Raw genomic sequence first — 20,237 nt, 5'->3', positions numbered from 1 at the left:
CCTGTAGCACTCGTATTAAAGTAATCTCGATAATCATCTCCCGGCCCTGCTTTTGTGTATGCTATAATATTAATCTCAAATTGTGTATAGGCAGGCAGATTTTCTAAAATGTGATATGTTTCGAATGTAGTGACTTTTCTTGATACGGTTCTAGTTGCATTGCTTGAACATCCAAGTGATTTTATGACCTAAATTCAAAATAATATTCAAAATGAGCAATTTCATCGTTTTAATAACTATTAATAACAAAAACATTCTCTTTTAGAGCTGTTGTTACCCCTTTCTACAGCTGAAATTACTATTAAATCCATTTTTATAGGTAGAAAAGCCAGTGATAATCTATAGAAATATAAATTTCAAATCCAACCGATACAAAGGTTCCAAAGAACCAAATAAAATTAAACAGATCAGAAAAAGTGGAGAAATATTTGAATTAGTCGAAAACACAAAGTAGTTCAAATGTACCGACCATTTGGAATACATATAATTGGGTTACCATCTTAAAAAAGCTCGAATTACTGTTAAACTCATTCTCGGTGGGTACTACCCTGTAGAAAAGCCAGTGAGAAACTATAAGAATATAATTTTTAATTCCAACCGATATAAAGGTTCCAAAGAAACAAATAAAAGAATAAGAAACAAGTAAAGAATATTTAAAATACAGAAGGAAAGTGAATCATCCTATAAGAGTTGCTCTTGCCAGCATCTACAGCTCCCCATCCAGTTCAGGGGTTCTAAACCACTGCAATATCTATGATGGACTCAAGGAATAATTATTTTGCTAAGAAGAAGGGGAATAACACAGTTATCAATATGAATCTAGAAAGGGATTAAATCTATTTCGATTAGATAAACATGGTTTTTAGTTAAAGAAACATGATTTTTAGTTGAAGAAATATGGTTTTTAGTTACAGAAACATGATTTTTAGTTAGAGAAACATGGTTTTTAGTAACAGAAACATGATTTTTAGTTAAAGAAACATGGTTTTTAGTTATAGAAACATGGTTTTTGGTTACATAAACATGATTTTTAGTTAAAAAAACATGGTTTTTAGTAACAGAAACATGGTTTTTAGTTATAGAAACATGGTTTTTAGTTACAGAAACATGGTTTTTAGTTACATAAACATTGTTTTTTAATTAGAGAAACATCGTTTTTATTTAAAGAAACATGGTTTTTAGTAACAGAAACATGATTTTTAGTTAAAGAAACATGGTTTTTAGTTACAGAAACATGATTTTTAGTTAAAAAAAACATGGTTTTTGGTTGAAAAAACATGGTTTTATGTTAAAAAAAACATGGTTTTTTAATTAGAGAAACATCGTTTTTATTTAAAGAAACATTGTTTTTATTTAAAGAAACATGGTTTTTAGTTAAAGAAACATGGTTTTTAGTAACAGAAACATGATTTTTAGTTAAAGAAACATGGTTTTTAGTTACAGAAACATGATTTTTAGTTAAAGAAACATGGTTTTTAGTTACAGAAACATGATTTTTATTTAAAGAAACATGGTTTTTAGTTACAGAAACATGATTTTTAGTTACAGAAACATGGTTTTTAGTTACATGAATATTGTTTTTTAATTAGAGAAACATCGTTTTTATTTAAAGAAACATGGTTTTTAGTTAAAGAAACATGGTTTTTAGTTACAGAAACATGATTTTTAGTTGAAGAAACATGGTTTTTAGTAACAGAAACATGATTTTTAGTTGAAGAAACCTGGTTTTTAGTTAAAAAAAACATGATTTTTAGTAACAGAAACATGATTTTTAGTTACATGAACATGGTTTTTAGTTAAAAAACATGGTTTTTAGTTACATGAACATGGTTTTTAGTTACATAAACATTGTTTTTCAATTAGAGAAACATCGTTTTTATTTAAAGAAAAATGGTTTTTAGTTAAAGAAACATGGTATTTAGTTACAGAAACATGATTTTTAGTTGAAGAAACATGGTTTTTAGTTAAAAAAAAACATGGATTTTTAATTATAGAAACATCGTTTTTATTTAAAGAAACATCGTTTTTATTTAAAGAAACATGGTTTTTAGTTAAAGAAACATAGTTTTTAGTTACAGAAACATCATTTTTAGTTGAAGAAACATGGTTTTTAGATAAAAAACATGGTTTTAGGTTGAAAAACATGACTTTTGGTTGAAAAAACATGGTTTTTAGTTAAAAAACATGGTTTTTAGTTACATAAACATGGTTTTTTAATTAGAGAAACATCGTTTTTAGTCAAATAAATATGGTTTTTAGTTACAGAAACATGGTTTTTCAATTAGAGAAACATCGTTTTTAGTTAAAGAAACATCGTTTTCAGTTAAAGAAACATAGTTTTTAGTTAAAGAAACATGGTTCTCAGTTAAAGAAACATCCTTCGTATCTAAATTGGGATTTTCTTTTCTATACTCACTTTATAGGTTATGTCGTATTTTTCGATTATGCCATATTTCGGTTCGGGCTCTAGCCAAATAAGTTGAACTTCTTTCGGAGATAAGATATTGAATTGTAGATTTTGTATAGTAGTTGGTACTAAAGCATAAACATTTTATTTAATCGTTAAAATCTGATTTAGAAAAAGTACCTACCGCCTTCATCAGTTTTGAAAGAGATCGGACCGATTTGTTGGATACCATTGTATACCATAAAAAAAACATATTCGGTGAATGGTTTCAAATAGAGTATTGTAAAATTTTGAGAAAAAAAATCAAATTGTTTATACCCTATATAAAATGTGTATTTATACAGTTTACAACTAGCTCTTGTTAACTGGAACAATAAATAAACAAATATAAACAAAAACCAATGTCGGACTAGCTCAGTGGTCGCCAAATTTTTGAGTTTGTAAGCTATCTTAGTATTTATAAACCTTTTAGTGAGGCACCTAGGAATATTGGGCTAAACAAAGTACACAAAATGGATTTGAAACCATTTATTTCTAGTATTAATCGAAATTTATAGGTAACAAAAAAAAAGTTTAAATGTTCATTTCAATGAGAGGAGTGGAATTCTTATTGGCCGTCAAGTATATTCTTAAGGTTTGGAGAATATATTGTAGCCGTCATTCTTATGCAGTTGTCCAAATCTTCATCAATCAGTTTGTTTCTATATTTGTTTTTTACGAATTCCATACTTGAAAAAGATACTTCTCACAATTATGTAGAACTGAACAAAGCTTTCAATCTCAATGCAACTTGAACCACAATTGGATACTTTTCCAGTGGTAGAAATGGATTTTAGGTACGGGCCATTCTGAAAATCAACAACTTCTATTTCAACGATAGACTGATCTCCACCAAAATGTTTTACAACACAAGCTTAAAAATCTTCTGCATCGATCTCTACAAAGGAAGAGTGCCACAATCAATACGCTTTCAAAATATTGGAATCGTTGATCAACTTGTTGTTTGAAAGAATTTTCACGTATTCTTGGTTATTTTTGCGGTGTTTTTGGAGGATTTTATTTGTCGACGATCCGCTTAAAACTAAGAAAGTGCTTGAATTCTAACTTATGAAGTTATATTTTTTCCCACAGCTTCTTTGAAAACAATGTTACATCTGAAATACTTCCACCGATTTTCTTATCTTTGCCTTGAGGCTGCAAGTTTAAGCCATACAGTTCTATCAGTGAGAAAGGAAAAATCTTGTAGTCATGTGCGATCTTCCAGTTCGGTAAGATGCTCACCACGATCGACTATTTGGCGACCACTGGACTGGCTCAATTTATTATGATTTATAAAAAAAAATAACTTACACTTAACTTAACTTCCGCACTAGTATTTCGTGGTAGTATATGAATGTCGTCTTCTGTTAGGACTAAAAATTAAAAAAAAACATTCCATTATTTGATTTAAACCGTTTAGTGACATCCTCACTGACCACTCTACATCGATCTCTGAAGATGATAACTCGTAAATCGAAACACGCGTTCAACTGTATTATTCTAATGAAAATAGTTTGAGGGACTGGAAAGTAACGTTGTTTCTGCGCATGTCAATATTTAATTGTCATTTATCAGCTAATAACTTATTATAAAGATATTTTTGATGTTATTGTTACTAAATAATTGAATATTATGTGTTTTTTGCAATTTGGGGTGAAATGGCCATTTAAATACCAGGTATTGTCAAATATGGATAAAAGTGGAAGGAAATTTATGTCACAAAATCAAAGTTTTCTTAAACAACCTTGGTCCACCATCTGATTGGAAAAATAAGCAAAGCAGATGTTTAGGCCCCCTATAATCTATCCGAAGAGATCCACCATGGCTTCAACGACACCATAACGATCAATTTTTTGCTCGCTTGATCACTGGACATCACTTTCTAATCCTCCTTTCTGAATAGTGTATTCTATAACACTCAATAAGTCCTCATACAGATAACACCAGCAGTAACACATCGCTTATTTTTTTTTGTTACTACCAATCTTCCAAATAACCGTGTTAACATTTTACAACATTTAGTTCAATATGGAAGGAAATATTTGAAGTTATGTGAACATAAATCATTGATGTTGCAGAAAGATTTTATTGCCTGAATTTTGCAACACTTCAAAACTTAGGTAAATACATATTTATATCGGAGTATTCTTGATTTTTTATATTCAAGCCACTTTGTAGTTATTAGTTGTAGTAACAATCAAATATTCAAAATGAACAGTAATGGTGAAGTAGAGGTGAGGCGAAATCAATTTTTATACTGAAAATTTCAAACTTACGTTTACAAGACGTAGTAAACATTCTAAAAATTTTAAAATCATTTTTCAAGTACTTTTTGGGTTTTCTGTTTGGAAAAATTATAGTTCTAGCTAAATAATTTGTGTCAGACTTGATATCATCATCAACAATGACGGGAGTTGGTGTACCCAACTTAAATTTTCCAATTGATGTCCATATTGGCTAAAATGAAATATTTAATCCGTGAAAGTTTTATAGTAGTTTTGGCATCAATAAATTATCATTAACTACAGTATATAATGTGGATATTTACATAAAGTCTAGACTTATATAAAGTGAATTTTAAGTATGGGACGCCTAAAGTATCTAGAAAGCAAAGACTCAAGTAGATCTGAGCAAAAGAAAATTGAAGGGAATTCCTAGGAATTAACCCATTGGGAGAAACTTGCTATAAAGTCAGCAACCTCCTAAGGATCTCCAATCTTTAAAAAGACCGCAAAAAGGACGTACTACCCATAATGTAAATATAACAAGCTCTGGATTTATGAGTGAGTTTGAGTATGGAACGCCCAAAGAATTTAGGAAAAGTCTAGCGGATTTTTGAAAAAGTTAGTTTGTAATATGGCAAGTTTCACAAGCTACAGAAAAATCAAAACCTTCATCGGTAAGGAGAAGACTCTGGTAGATCTAAGCATAGAAAACTTGAAAGGATTTCCTAGGAATCAAGCCAGTGAAGAAAATTTTTACTTCTTATTTAAACATAAACAGCAACTGTAGATTTATACAAAGTGAGGATTGGATCAATCCAACATCTAAACTCAAACCTGCAATTACTCGAAGATTAAGGAGCAGCTCAAGTTGTGGGAACGGGAAAGGCTCTAAGGAGTAGAAATCTTGCTTGGTGAAGCAAAGACTCTGGTACATCTAACTAAAGGACATACGAAGAAAATTCCTACATTTTGACCCAGTAGAAGACACTAGCTGCAAAGCCAGCAGCCTCCAGAGGATCGTCAATTTTAGAGAGAGCGGCCAAGTAGACTACAAAAGGATTATCCAGGCAATCAGCTCCAACAAAACCTCACTATTCTTAGTAATAGTATATAAATTGAAAACGATAAGGCGAAGATTCTGGTAGGTCTAAGCACAGAAAATTTGAAAGGAATTCCTACTAATTAACCCAGTAGAAGAAACTTGCTACAAAGTCAACAACCTCCAGAGGATCTCCAGTCTTTAAAAAGGCGACAAAGGGCACTGAAAACGTATTTTCCCTAATGTAAACATAAACAGCAACTGTAGATTTATACAAAGTGAAGATTGGATCCATCCAACATCTAACAGTGCTCTAACCTGCAGTTAGTCGAATATTAAAGTACATCTCAAGTTGTGGGAAAGGGAAAGGCTCTAAAGAAGTAGAAATCTTGATTGGTGAAGCGAAGACTCTGGTACATCTAACCATAGGACTTACGAAGAAAATTCATACATTTTGACCCAGTAGAAGACACTAGCTGCAAAGCCAGCAGCCTCCAGAGGATCGTCAATTTTGGAGAGGCCGACCAAGTAGACTACAAAAGGATTATCCAGGCAATCAGCTCCAACAAAACCTCACTATTCTTAGTAATAGTATATAAATTGAAAGCGAGATTTCATGATGAACAAATAAATTGTATAAAATTTTTTGTGTGGATATAGTATGAAACATCTAAGTGGAATGAGTTCAGCGACTCTATTAGATAAAATAAAAGATGAAAATTGATATGTCGTAGCTCTCAAAGATAGAAAAATAAATTCTATTAGGTGTTGAGATGTAGTAGCAGTTGTTGTTAATTTTTGGTTAACTATGAAATGGAAGTATCTACAGAACCACAATATTTAACGAAATATATTTCACAAAAAGGTGACCAATAATATACAGTCGTTGAAAAAACTTACTTCAGTCTTATTTTCTGCATATTCGTAATAATAACTGTCACCTTTGCCTTCATATTGCTGATCCAATTGTACTATTATGAAACTGTTATCACCAATTGAAATCACTTCGGGTGGGTTTATAAAAAAAGGATAATCCACTAAAACATTTGTTGAACAGTTTATTTTTAGCTATTTTTGATAATAATCGAGAAAACTACGAGTAAATTATAAATGATTAATTGAAAAACAGAAACAATTTCGATGCATTTGAATATGTGACTAATTGAAGCTAAGTGCTTGGAAATAGTTTCAATTGCCCAAACTGAATAAACACAACTAGAAGTATAGGCCCTTTAAACTAATTGTCCCTTAGCACACGCTTTCTAGCGCTGCCGTTCTTCATACCAGCTCAACTGTCACCAAATTCCACTTGAAAGAGATCAAATACTTAAATGCGCCTCGTCATACAGAGCTATCTTTCCCTCCAAACCATTGATCAGCAATTTGATGCTTAAAAACTAAGCAGTCGCTCATATATAGTTGCCGATGTATCTTGATGTTCGATAGTACTTTTCGCTTGACCAGTTGCTCTTTTTCGAGTTCCACTTAAGATACACACTTATTAATATCCAATAATTAAAAGTGTCTCAACTATTCGTCTTTTGTACACGAGTTTCATCAGAAAAAAATTAAAAAATATCATCATAATTGTATGGTGACATTATTTCTTGACATTTCTTGAACGAATTCGACAAACGAGAGCTCGAATCGCGTCTAGTGCATATAAATTAGTGAATTGTGCATTAAAAAACATCAATTAGTTAAGTGTAAATAAATTAACAGAAAATAAACAGCGAGTATAAACTTATTTGACTCATAGTAACATTATTTCTGTTTTTAGATACTTGAGGGTTTTTTATTACAAAGTTTTGTGTAACTTACTCACCTATTTGACAGTTTTTTCCCATATAAGGTACTTCACATTCACCCAACAAACAAACGCCATTTTTTACATCATATTTTCCCTTACAATGACCTCTTTTGGCACAAGCGTGATCATAATATCCATCATCACAAGCTACAAATTTTGGAAAAATTCATTTTAAACCCAAAAAGCTAATAAAAGTTTGTATAGATATCTATTATGATCAAAATGTTTTTTCAGTTTCACGGCAAAACAAAAAAAACAGACTTCATACAAACGCACGCACGGCTACACTGGTTTGTCTACAGGAACGATAAAGATCGCATTCGAAAGAGTAGGCTTCATGATAAACAGCTGACTAGTTACTTAATCATCAACCGCACCTCGTTGTTAGATTATTTTAAACTAAACTTAGCCTAATAGGGTTGATAAGAACCATTAATAAAATCTAATTTATGAAAAATTGATAAATAAACATTTTTATATGATTTTTCTTAAAATATTGTTGTTGAAGTATTTGAAGTCAATAAAACATTTAAATCCTTGCTCTAGGGGACAAAAGGACTGGCAAAATGGAAGAAATCGAGAGAAAAAAAAACTGAGAACTTTACTGGAACCAAATATTGCAGGAGATGGAGAAAGGAAGTTGAAGAAAAATAAAGAAATAGAAGAACTGGAAGGAGAAAATATAATAAGTTATATAAAAACACAAAGACTAACTAGGACACATAATGGGAGGGAAGGTAGCAAAATGGATAAATACTCTTGTGGTCAAAAGACAGAGAAAGACCAAGAAATATCTGGAGAAACCAAAATGAAGAGGATGATACCAGAATTGTAGAAATTGTAGCAGACAAACGAAGCCAGGATCAACAAAAAACAGTAAAAAAAACAAGGGGAGTAATTCACCCCAAAAAAGGGGCAGAAAGCGCTAGCCATAATTCAAGATATTCAACAGCATAATGATGAATGATGATGACATCTTTGTGGAATATAAAATTACCTCGCTTTCATTTCAAGGCTACCATAAAATAGTTCGTTATATTTTTTTCGTTTATCTCGTATACTCATAACTTCAGCTTTCACGTATTCATTAACAGTAAATAATTTTAAATAAAAAAATTATTTAACAGAAATAGAAACATTTAAATCTTAAACCTACTTACGTTTATCACAACTGGTGGTTTTATATCCCGCCGAACAAAAACATTTAGTTGTGTCTTCGTATAACTGACAATACTTGAATTGACCACAATTTTCTTCTCCGAATAGGAGACATGGGATGCAATCTTTACCAAACGAATTCGATTCGCAATTAATAACTTGAAAAAAAAAACAAATTTTGACCAATATCTCCAGTTTGCAACTGACTAAATCATTCTTAAATTACTACAATTCAAAAATTTGTGAATTATACATTATATACCCAAAATTTATGAAAAAAAATATCTAGGGCAAAAAATTAGTATTTGAATATATGTTTATATCCTTTTAGCTTTTTTACAAATCAATAAGAACATTTCATTTCTTTTTTTTCTGAAAATTTCTTTAGTAATAATGAGATGACATGTTAGAGTATTTTTTTTAGAAATTATTTATACTCACTATCTGTGCTTAGTTTTTTTTTCTTATCTACTGTTATTGTGCCTGAATCCTCAATTCTTTGACAGCTAAGATTATCCGAATCACCCTGTATATACCTGTATTCTGCAACACAATTATTAAGTTTTTTCGAAACTGTGTAAATACCAGGTGAGTGGTAAATTTGAATTGAATTGACTTGACTAGATCGTCTTAGATTTTTTTATAATTTTTTAAAGATAAAAATTTGACGTTTCGATCTGTTCAGGTCTTTATCAAAATAACGTTAAATTTATTGTTGGAAAATCTCCGACTACCGAGTCATTTTTTGCAAGTCTGGGAACTGAAAGTAATCCGAGGGGACTAAATCTGGCGGATGCGGTGTATATGAATTTTAATTCGTTAATTTTGGTCCTTACAATAACGGATGTGCGAGCTGGTGCATTGTCTTGATAAAACACTTTTTTCTTAGCCGAATACGGCCGTTTCTTTACTCAAACGTTCCTTTAAGTTCACGTAATACTAGAAGATGATATTTTTTCCTTTTCAATAAAAATTATCCCACACGTATCCCACAAAACCGAGGCCATGACCTTACCTGCAGATGGAACGGTCTTTGCCTTCTTTGGAGACAATTCTCTCTTTTCAGTCCATTGTTTTGATTGTTATTTTGCTTCGGGTGCGAAGTGATGAACCCACGTTGTATCCAAGGTCATGAAAAACTAGATGGGAACATCTTCACGACGCTGTTTTTGTTCCATTGTGAGCAAACGCGGCACCCATTTTGCACACAGCTTTCTAATGTCCAAATTTTCAGTTAGTATGCGTTGTACTGCACTTTTTGGAATGCCTACTATGTCTACTAGTCAGTTGTCGATCATCCAATACTGCTCAGTGGATTTTCTTCAACATTTCTGGAGTCGTCACCTCATTTGGTCGACCACTGCGATGCGGTCTTCACAAGTCGGACTCTGCTACTCAATATTTTACCGTCGTTCACAAATTTACTATTGATGGGTGCCAAACAAATACTAAAGAACGTGGCGTCTTCAAACTTGAAACGTTTGTTAGCTTACCTGTTTCCGAACATTCCCTAACGTCATCTATAGCCCAATAATTGTTTTCGGACTGCAGTTGGGCAAAGTACATATCGTATTCATCACAGGACATATTATTTTTGAATAATTTGATTTCCTGCCATTTTCCCTGAAATCAAAATAATGATACGTTTCCAAACAATAAGTTCTATTTAAACAGAAAGCTTTCAAAATATTTAATTTTGAATGTGTTACTTATTTCATTTAGTGTCTCAATAGCTTAGGTGGAATTTTCTATGGGTACTTTATAGCCAGCCACAACGGACTCGTAGCAAATGTAGCATTTTTTATTTATTGTTGATGATTTGATGAACATCCAAATTTGACTAGAGAAGGTTGAGAGAGAGAAGGAGAGAGAGAAGTATATTTTAAGTAGGATGCGGAAATTTTCATAGCGAGGAAGGTTCATTGGATTTTATAGGAGCTGCTCCTTAGCAGACTGGAGTTGTGATTTATGTTTGTGATTGTACAACTCCAAGCCGAATGAAGAGAAAAAAACAACCAGCTTGGATTTGTGTAAGAAGGTGAAAGAGAAAAGCTTTATCCAAAAAATCGGTTTTTTTGTTTTTATTTGTTTTTATGTTTTTGGTTTTTTGTTTTTTTTGTTTTTTGTTTTTTTTTGTTTTTTGTTTTTTGTTTTTTTTTGTTTTTTGTTTTTTTTGTTTTTTGTTTTTTGTTTTTTTTTTGTTTTTTGTTTTTTTTTGTTTTTTTGTTTTTTTTTGTTTTTATGTTTTTGTTTTTATGTTTTTGTTTTTTTGTTTTTTTTGGTTTTTTTCGTTTTTTTTTTGTTTTTTAGATTTTTTGTTTTTTTGTTTCTTTGTTTTTTTTGTTTTTTTATTTTTTCATTTTTTTGTTTTTTTATTTTATTTTTTTTTAATTTTTTTGTTTTTTTATTTTTTTATTTTTTTGCTCACTCTAAAATTTTTTTTTGTTAGGAAGCGGGTAATAGAGAAGGGTGGCGCATTATTCCCTATCATCGGCCATCGACCTAACCGGTTCACCAGATAACAGAAAAACCGTAGAAAACCTGTACTACCAACGATTTACTTGATGATAAAAATAATATTCGAAAAAAAAGTCATACGCCTTGTACTGAAGAGGTGCAATAACGCCGAAATCTCTTATTTGCTATAGGGTATCGGATTTTCATATTTTAACTACTTACATTAGTACTAAATGTTTCGTTTATTTCCTCTGTACTTTGTTTCGATTTGATTCGTATCGTTAAATTTGTATTTATCGATGTTTTAATGAACATTGATACGCAAATTTTTTTATCGGTTGGTTTCAATCGAGGACCTATAAGGTCGATGCTTCTAGCACTTCTGCTTTCTAAAAAATAATCTGCAAAATAGAAATAATATATTAACATAAAGTATGTCCTCCTTTGATGATCTCAATAATTGATTTTTTCCACTAGTTTCGCAAACATCTTGACTTTATTGTATACTTTTGTAGTGCAACCCATCTTAGCTAAACGAGTATTGATAACATCTGATAGAATATATTGATTTAGATTCTCATATAATTTTCTTTGGATGATCTTCTCAATAATTTTCCTAAATCCCGCCAACTGATGGAGTATACCGATTTAGGTTCTCATATAATCTTCCTTGGATTATCTTTTCAAAATTGTTCTTCCGATCCAAACTCATTTGGTCGATTTTATCAATTTAGATCCTCATACAATCTTCTTTGGATGATCTTCTCAATAATTTTCCTAAATCTTGCTAACTGATGGAGTATATCGATTTTGGTTCTCATATAATCTTCCTTGGATTATCTTTTCAAAATTGTTCTTCCGATACAAACTCATGTGGTCGAATTTATCAATTTAGACCCTCATATAATCTTCTTTGTATGATCTTAATTTTTTATCTAAATCTAGCTAAATGATGGATTATATCGATTTAGATTCACATATAAACTTCTTTGAATCATCTTTTCAAAATCTTTCTCTCAATCTAAATCCATGTGATCGAATTTATTAATTTAGACCCTCATATAATCTTCTTTGGATGATCTTGTCAATATTTTCTCTAATTCCAAGCTCAATGATGGATTATATCGATTAAGATTCTCATATAATCTTCCTTGAATCATCTTCCCGACATTTTTCTTTCAATCCAAGCTCATGTGGTGAAATATATTAATTTAAACCCTCATATAATCTTCTTTGGATGATCACCCCAATTTTCTCTGTAAATATAAGCTCATGTGTTTAAAAATAATATAATATTGATTTATACCCTCATATGATGTTCCTTGGACGATCTTCCCAATCTTTTTCTGTAATTTCAAATTCATGTGATCCAATATATCAATTTAGTCCTTCATATAATCTTCCTTCGATAATATTCTCAATTTTTTTCTGTAAATTCAACCTCATGTCATCGAATATATTAATTTAGACCCTCATATAATCTTCCTTGTATGATCTTCTCAATATCTTTTTTAATTTAAGCTAATAGATTTAATATAATGATTTATATTTTTTCATAAACTTCCTTGGATCATCTTCTCGAATTTTTTTAACCGTAGAACAATTGGTGATTTTCATACCGAACACTGTTTGACCTACCAATACATCAATACCCACATATATACTGCCTGACTAAATAATATAATCATCTCAAGAGTCTGTACGAACTTTTTTACCATCAGACCACGAAGACGGTAAATCATAACGCGCGTCCGATTATGTAATTGTCTATCACTTACTTTTTATAAATCACGGAGTCCGTTTGAAGTTTGTTTCAAGTAAGTTTTTATTATAGCAGGAGGTTTATTTACATTGTTTCTTTTGAATAAGGTCTAGAAAGGTCTATTTATTTATTAGTTTTAATTTTTCGTTTTCTAGAAGTTTGGGAAATTTCTGTAGCGTAGTTAGTTCAGTATATAATAAATAGTCGTAGTAAACAGAACGAATTAACAGAGGAATCGAAGATTTTAAATAACTTATTTAAGTTACTAAAGTGATAGTTCTAAGTAAATCATATAAATTAGTTGAATGTAGTGTAAGGTATTTTAAGAACGTATAACGAATGAAAATCGTATAAATAAAATAAAAAGAAAAAACAATACCATACTCACAAGTGTGTATTTTCCATGATGAGTTACCATCGGAACGTATATACATTTTTTTAGGAACAAAAAATTCATAATCTATATATTTCATAATTTCTTCGTTGTTTTGGAATACTCTTAACGATTTTTCGAATTTTTGTATGACGAAATGATTCCAAGTATTCTTAAAAGGGTCTCCCTAAAAAAGACACATTCCAATGCGGACATTCACCATGTATATGGTTAAATTCCATACCAATTTCATATCACGTGCAAGCTTGCAGTTGTCTTGAGCCCATATCCCATACCTGTCAGGTATATAACCGCTATCGCATTTTCGTAAAATTGATTGGTTTCTGTCATAAGCGCCGAACTGTATCCAGTAACATTTTGAAGATGGAGGATCAGTTCCGCTTCCGTCGCATATATAAATATGCACACCTTGATCAGTATTAATTGATAAGGGAATACTCATGTTTTCCTCCAGATTGAGTACAAGATCAAAAGTATAATTCCCCTTTTTAGGATCGTACGTTTTCCATGTCTTGAATCCTGAAAAATACTTTTATCTTTTTGTGTTCGAACAGGAATAGGATAATTAACAAGTTTTATGAATTTTAGACAATTAGTCTGGAATAATAAAAAGGGTGTGGGATGAGAAAAACTTTGTACATTTTCATACAGCAATTAAAGTAGGCATTGACCGAGAATGTTATTAATTTTTCCTCGTAATTTGGCAATTGTCCCAAATATAAACATTACGTCTCTATTAGAAGTTTAGTTTCAACTATAAAAAATCAAGTAACAAGATCTGAAGAAATAGTTTATAGTTTGTAGGAATAGCCAGACAAACAATTTGCTACGTCGGCGGATAAGGTTAGTCAAGATCAGACAGAAAGCAATAGAAATGCCAAAAAAGAAAAGAGTTTTGGTTAGAGCGGCTCGTGGAGAACTTGGAGTCAGTTTGCGAAAATTGGGAAGAAAATTCGAAATCGATAAAAAATATGTGTGCAGCTTTCCAAATTATCTGAGAAGCAACAAAAAGATCAAAAGTTAGAAGACTCAGTGATAACAAGCTAACGGTTTGAAAATCATTATCGACGACGGGTGTATAGTGTATAGTGTATAGTGTATAGTGTAGAGTGTATAGCGTATAGCGTATAGCGTATAGTGTATAGTGTATAGTGTATAGTGTATATTTTATAGTGTATAGTGTATAGTGTATAGTGTATAGTGTATAGCGTATAGCGTATAGTGTATAGTGTATAGTGTATATTTTATAGTGTATAGTGTATAGTGTATAGCGTATAGCGTATAGTGTATAGTGTATAGTGTATAGTGTATAGCGTATAGCGTTTAGCGTGTTTCATAGAGTAAAGTGCAAAAAATCCCCACAACCTTAAATAAAATCAAATATGGATAAACTAAGTATAATTAATTAACCTATAAACATTTCAATAAAGTAGTGAAAGTTTAATTCTCGGTTTTGAAAGTTGATATGTTGATAAGCATGTTTTTGACACCTGCATCAACATTTTCGACACGAGCAGTTAAAAATTTGTATAACGACAAAATAAATAGTCCCTAGTTACGAATTACCCATGAGAAATTTTTTCCTTCCGCTGTTATAGAGGGCGCGCGTGTACTGCTTACAAGAAGTGATTGTTAAATGTTCGTCTCTGGTATTCGACATAGATATGGTGGAAAAACAATTTATCATTCATTTAGTTAACAACTAAATGAAAATAATAATCATACATGTTTATTTTGTTGTCTGAAATAACCAAATCATTTAACTGAACTTACTTTCCCATCTTCTATCAGTGATTATTTCGGGTTCAATAATCCTATGTGAATATTGTATATACCAATTTTCACGTTTAAACCATTCGTTATGGCATTTATTTTGGTTATCAAACATGCAGTCAAAATATTTCACACTCAGTGCTGGATATATAAGAGATTCTAAAAATTAATAGTTAAATCTAGATATAACTTAAAGATATTAAAAACTAGAATACAAATATTATTTGAGGAAACCTATTTAAATATCAAATTATAACAGCTTATTACTATTAGAATCAGTGGCGGATCTATGGGGGGGTTATAGCCCCCTCCCCTCCATTTATTTTGGATAAAACGGAATACGTCAAAAATTTATCATAACTTTTATGGAAAATTGAAATAACAACATTCAATCGATAAGCAGAAGGTTATAATGTTTGGATCTACACTATCACTTTAGTTTGCGTGTTAAACTTGTTCCACAACAACTCAACTGGGTTAAGTTCGGGTGACTGTGATGGTCAATTCATGACTTTCAATACATTCTTCTTCTTTTCAGAACATACTACGTTTTGCTTTAATATCTTTTATAGCCTTCTTCCTCCAAAATTCCTTAAATTTTTACCTCCAATCGCCCTACATCTAAATCATCCCCAAACTTTCAACGAGCCTCCGCCGTATTTTATAGTCGAGATAACATACGGATCTTACATCCGATTTTCTTTTCACCTGCGTGCAAATACTCTTCTATTAGTACCAATCATCACCATATAAAACTCCCTCACACACCTAGTACAGTGAACCAAGCAAATCACCTCGCAATAAAATTGTTTCCCAATTATCATTCTCGTTATTTGATGGGAATTATTTTATATTACTGTTGCTTTCTAGATTTTGTTTTTAAATTTTACAATCTGTGTTTAGCACTGTCAAATCTGAAATAAATGTAGATTTATATTAAAATTATTAAATACCTTTCCCCAATTGAATACCAACCCCCACAATCAATTTGATCAGTGTTTTGAATACGAAAAAAAAAGATTATAACTGAACTATCGAATTTTTTCAAAAAATTAAACATGAAATACATTGGGACATTTAACTAAATTATCTCCTCAATTTCAAGGCTCAAGCCTCTGTTCTTAGATATGCTGATGATGTCAATAATTTCTTCTACTAGCACCTTCCTGGTTTTTTTGATACGTTGGCTAGCATGAGCTTAGTACAGTGAACAAGCAAATCACCAATTTTAAAGATCCTCATAGATTAGTTTGAAATTTTGATAGAAGCTCAAAAATGATGCAAATAACAAACCTGATTTGGTGCCAATGTATGCTTCTACCCCAGGGGTGAATGCCACCCTTACTCGGGAGTGGAAATTTAAAATTTCAAAATAATACCGGGAATCGATAGAAAATTGAATTTTATGAAGAAAATATGGAATGAAGTTTTTTATTTTACTGAACATTTTGTTTGTTTTAAACTCACGTAGCTTGAAAATTAAACGAGGTATAAGCGTTTAAAGTATTGATTTCAATGCTAAGGGAGAGTCTTTTTTACCCTTTAACATTAAAATTCTCTGAAGAAAAGGGCCTAGAAGGGTTGCAACTCTCATGGTTTTGTAGTTTATAAAATTCCCTACAAAATGATGTATTCGGTCGTTTCGGTCGATTTTAATCTTGAATGGCTCTATTATCCCACTGTTTGACGTCTTAAAATAAGTCTTCTATTAGAAGTCATCAAAGGCAGATTCCTGAATTAATTGATCTGGCAATGGTGATTTTTACTTAAATTTCGAAGACTTGCGATTAATGCACAAGTTTCACCCGATAGTGTCTTGGTTTTACCCATTTCAAAGCTCACAAGTCTGAATTTGCAACAATTCGAACATAAACTTCACAGCACGTTCTTGCATCTCACAAGCTAACTGGGAATAACTTACAATCATAAACACCGAAGAAATAATTCATAGTTCAAAAATAATAAAGAAATCAATATGAAAGACAAACAAACAAAATGTTCAGTAAAATAAAAGCTAAATTTTAGTTACAAAAAAATTCTTTTGTTGATCCAATAGTTTTTTAGATATTATGAAAAAATAACGTTTTTTTTAAATATCGAAAAAAAAAATTCACATTAAACAACTTTTTTCAAAATATATGTGTTCCAAACCAATCAAACTTTTAGAACGTGTTGTTAGTGCTTAAACAAAGATAAGGTACAATTAATTTTAATTTTGCCGCACAAATTTCCCGCACCGTCAAATTTACCGAATTTTTTTTTTAAATTCGAGTTACTTAACTTATTTTCGTCATAACTCGCTCAATTTTCATGTTAGACAGTTTTATAAAAACTCATTTTAAAGGTCTTAAAAAGTACTTTAAAATGTTGGATACAATTTTTCATGAAAAATTGGTCGTTTTTTCCGTTATTTGAGCTCAAACCTCTGCATACATTTACGAAAGAAAAAATTGGCTTTCAGTGTCTCATAAGTTGCTGAATATTATTTAAAAAATTTCATTTAAACTTACTAATTTCTTTCTTTTTTTATAAGCTTAAATTTTGATAAGAATAATTTTTTCCCGAAAATGCGTAATTTTCGAGTTTTTCGTGAAAAAATGTTGAAAAACGTGTTTTTTTTTAATTTTCAATCACAAATAACTCAGAAATTATTAAGTAAAATAAAAAACTTCATTCCACATTTTCTTCATAAAATTCAATTTTCTATCGATTCCCGGTGTTATTTTGAAATTTTAACTTTCCACTCCCGAGTAAGGGTGGCATTCACCCCTGGGGTAGAAGCATACATTGGCACCAAATCAGGTTTGTTATTTGCATCATTTTTGAGCTTCTCTCAAAATTTTAAACGAATCCATGAAGGTCTTTAAAATTGGTGATTTGCTTGGTTCACTGTACTAAGCTCATGCTAGCCAACGTATCAAAAAAACAAGGAAGGTGCTAGTAGAAGAAATTATTGACATCATCAGCATATCTAAGAACAGAGGCTTGAGCCTTGAAATTGAGGAGATAATTAAGTTGAATGTCCCAATGTATTTCATGTTTAATTTTTTGAAAAAATTCGATAGTTCAGTTATAATCTTTTTTTTTGTATTCAAAACACTGATCAAATTGATTGTGGGGGTTGGTATTCAAATGAGGAAAGGTATTTGATAATTTTAATATAAATCTACATTTATTTCAGATTTGACAGTGCTAAACACAGATTGTAAAATTTAAAAACAAAATCTTGAAACCAACATTAATATAAAATAATTCCCATCAAATAACGAGAATGATAATTGAGAAAAAATTTTATTGATTGGCAATATATTGTCTTAAGTAAAACCAAAATGGCGATCTTAATATAATTTCACAACAATAATTAACAAAGAAGTGTTCTAAAACTGCTATTTTTGACCCCCGAACTCTCTATTACTTCATATCCCAAGACCCCCCTGGTTAGCCCCCTTATTACTATTCTAGATCCGCCACTGATGAGAATCGTCCATGTCACAATCAGGCGAAACGACAATTTTTTATATGTTTGTTGAAATTAATTTTCTATCAAATGTTATCTAAAAACAAAACGATTTATTAAGAAAATAATAATTTCTCACCTCGATTGATGAATTCTGTATTTTTTTCAGTAAAAACAATTGCCGAGCTTGAGTTTGTAATACAATAATTATTGGCAAGCATAAAAATTGATTTATCTTCTGATTGAACGTAATATGCCAGCCATAGTATGAAGAAAAATCTAAAACTAACGGTTCAAATTTTTATACATAGAAATAAACGTATAGGGGAGCGCGAACTTTAACGATTAGAGGTAATTTGTCTTATATAAACTTACATCCCTCGGCAGTTATATTTCTCATAGACAACAAAATGATTATCGATGACAAACAAAGGAGAAATAGTTTATTAAAATTAAACCTCACGTTAACTATATTTTAAAAAGTTAATATTCTTTTCTTCAAAATGCTAAAACTCTCGAGAAAAAATATTCGTTGGAGAATTTTTAGGTACAATAGGGAAATTTCTTATATATATAAAAAATTTGCTGCTTATAAATCGATCCGTGGAACCTATTGTCGAAATAGGCGAAAGGATAACAAAACCATACAATTTATGGGTTAAATATATCGCACAATAAATAAATTATTAAAATCACAATATTATATATATTGAAATGTTTACTTACATTTTCAGTACATTCTGCATTTTTATATAAATAATACTAAGTCAACATTTTATCAGTTTTTGTTTTCCGGGGCGAGTAAAATGCGAATCAAATATCCGGTGATGAGAGATACAATTCGAAATAACCACAAGATCACGTATTTAATATAAATAAAATATGTACTTTTTAGACGGATATCAACCAATTTAACACGATTAAATTATATCATAATCAAGATTGATTATTCAAAATATAAATATACAGGGAAAATAAAGAGTAGTTTTGCATATCTCCTTAGCTTTGCTTGGCTTTCTGTTTGCCGTTGACGTTTACCGTTATCGTTGACATTTGTCGCTGTCGTTTACCATTGTCGTTGATGTTTGCCGATGTCTTTGACATTGGTTATTGTCGTTGATGTTTGCCGATGTCTTTGACATTGGTTATTGTCGTTGACGTTTAGTGTTGTCGTTGACATTTGCCGTTACAAAACAAAAAACATTGAAATTCAAAAGACCGTCTGCCTTGGGTGACTTTTAACATAAACAAATTTCATCTTTTTCCATGTTTTGTTCATAGTAACTTCAACCAATTTTAATTAATAATTTTTTTCCTACTTTCTTAGGTAAAAATGTAAAAAAATAGATATTTACCAAAACGAGCGCCAGAGATAACTTTTTAGTTATAAATATGAACTGTTACAGTTAAATCTGTTGAAAGCAAGGTTACTAGAATAATTGAAAGTTTGTGACAATAACAAGATGCGCAGTAGACAAGCGACGTCACCGGTTCTTCACAGCTGTGAATTCGTTAGTTAGAAATATATTTGTATAACCAGATCAGCAGGAGATAACATACATCGTCATAACTCGACCATAATGTTAGTGAGCTTCTGTTTGAAATAAAAATATAAACAAAACAAAAATGTAAACATAATGACGTAGCTGGTGTTCTAGCAGCTGATCGTTTGTTTACAAAAACATGCGCATGTCACAAACCTTCTATTTTTTTAGT

The 20,237-nt window shown here is 30.9% G+C and overlaps 1 protein-coding gene across 1 annotated transcript in view; it reads right to left on the bottom strand.

Moving 5' to 3' along the window:
• Nucleotides 1–19,375, bottom strand: part of LOC130893947 (receptor-type tyrosine-protein phosphatase delta-like) — a 41,843-nt gene extending 22,468 nt beyond the window's left edge. Inside the window, exons 1-16 of the mRNA XM_057800408.1 lie at nucleotides 19,248–19,375; nucleotides 18,661–18,806; nucleotides 15,065–15,223; nucleotides 13,515–13,810; nucleotides 13,286–13,457; nucleotides 11,358–11,536; nucleotides 10,172–10,301; nucleotides 9,120–9,221; nucleotides 8,681–8,836; nucleotides 7,536–7,667; nucleotides 6,611–6,747; nucleotides 4,723–4,903; nucleotides 3,758–3,819; nucleotides 2,592–2,772; nucleotides 2,417–2,535; nucleotides 2–188 (exon numbers count right to left, since the gene is read on the bottom strand). Of these exons, the coding sequence (XP_057656391.1) occupies nucleotides 2–188; nucleotides 2,417–2,535; nucleotides 2,592–2,772; nucleotides 3,758–3,819; nucleotides 4,723–4,903; nucleotides 6,611–6,747; nucleotides 7,536–7,667; nucleotides 8,681–8,836; nucleotides 9,120–9,221; nucleotides 10,172–10,301; nucleotides 11,358–11,536; nucleotides 13,286–13,457; nucleotides 13,515–13,810; nucleotides 15,065–15,223; nucleotides 18,661–18,806; nucleotides 19,248–19,267 (2,359 nt within the window). The 5' untranslated portion in view covers nucleotides 19,268–19,375. The remainder of the gene's footprint in view (nucleotide 1; nucleotides 189–2,416; nucleotides 2,536–2,591; nucleotides 2,773–3,757; nucleotides 3,820–4,722; nucleotides 4,904–6,610; nucleotides 6,748–7,535; nucleotides 7,668–8,680; nucleotides 8,837–9,119; nucleotides 9,222–10,171; nucleotides 10,302–11,357; nucleotides 11,537–13,285; nucleotides 13,458–13,514; nucleotides 13,811–15,064; nucleotides 15,224–18,660; nucleotides 18,807–19,247) is intronic.
• Between the last annotated feature and the right edge of the window lie 862 nt (nucleotides 19,376–20,237).

The sequence above is a fragment of the Diorhabda carinulata genome, chromosome 5 (assembly GCF_026250575.1).
Source record: "Diorhabda carinulata isolate Delta chromosome 5, icDioCari1.1, whole genome shotgun sequence".
In the NCBI taxonomy this organism is placed as follows: Eukaryota; Metazoa; Arthropoda; class Insecta; order Coleoptera; family Chrysomelidae; genus Diorhabda; species Diorhabda carinulata.
This window is presented reverse-complemented; position numbering and strand designations above follow the sequence as displayed.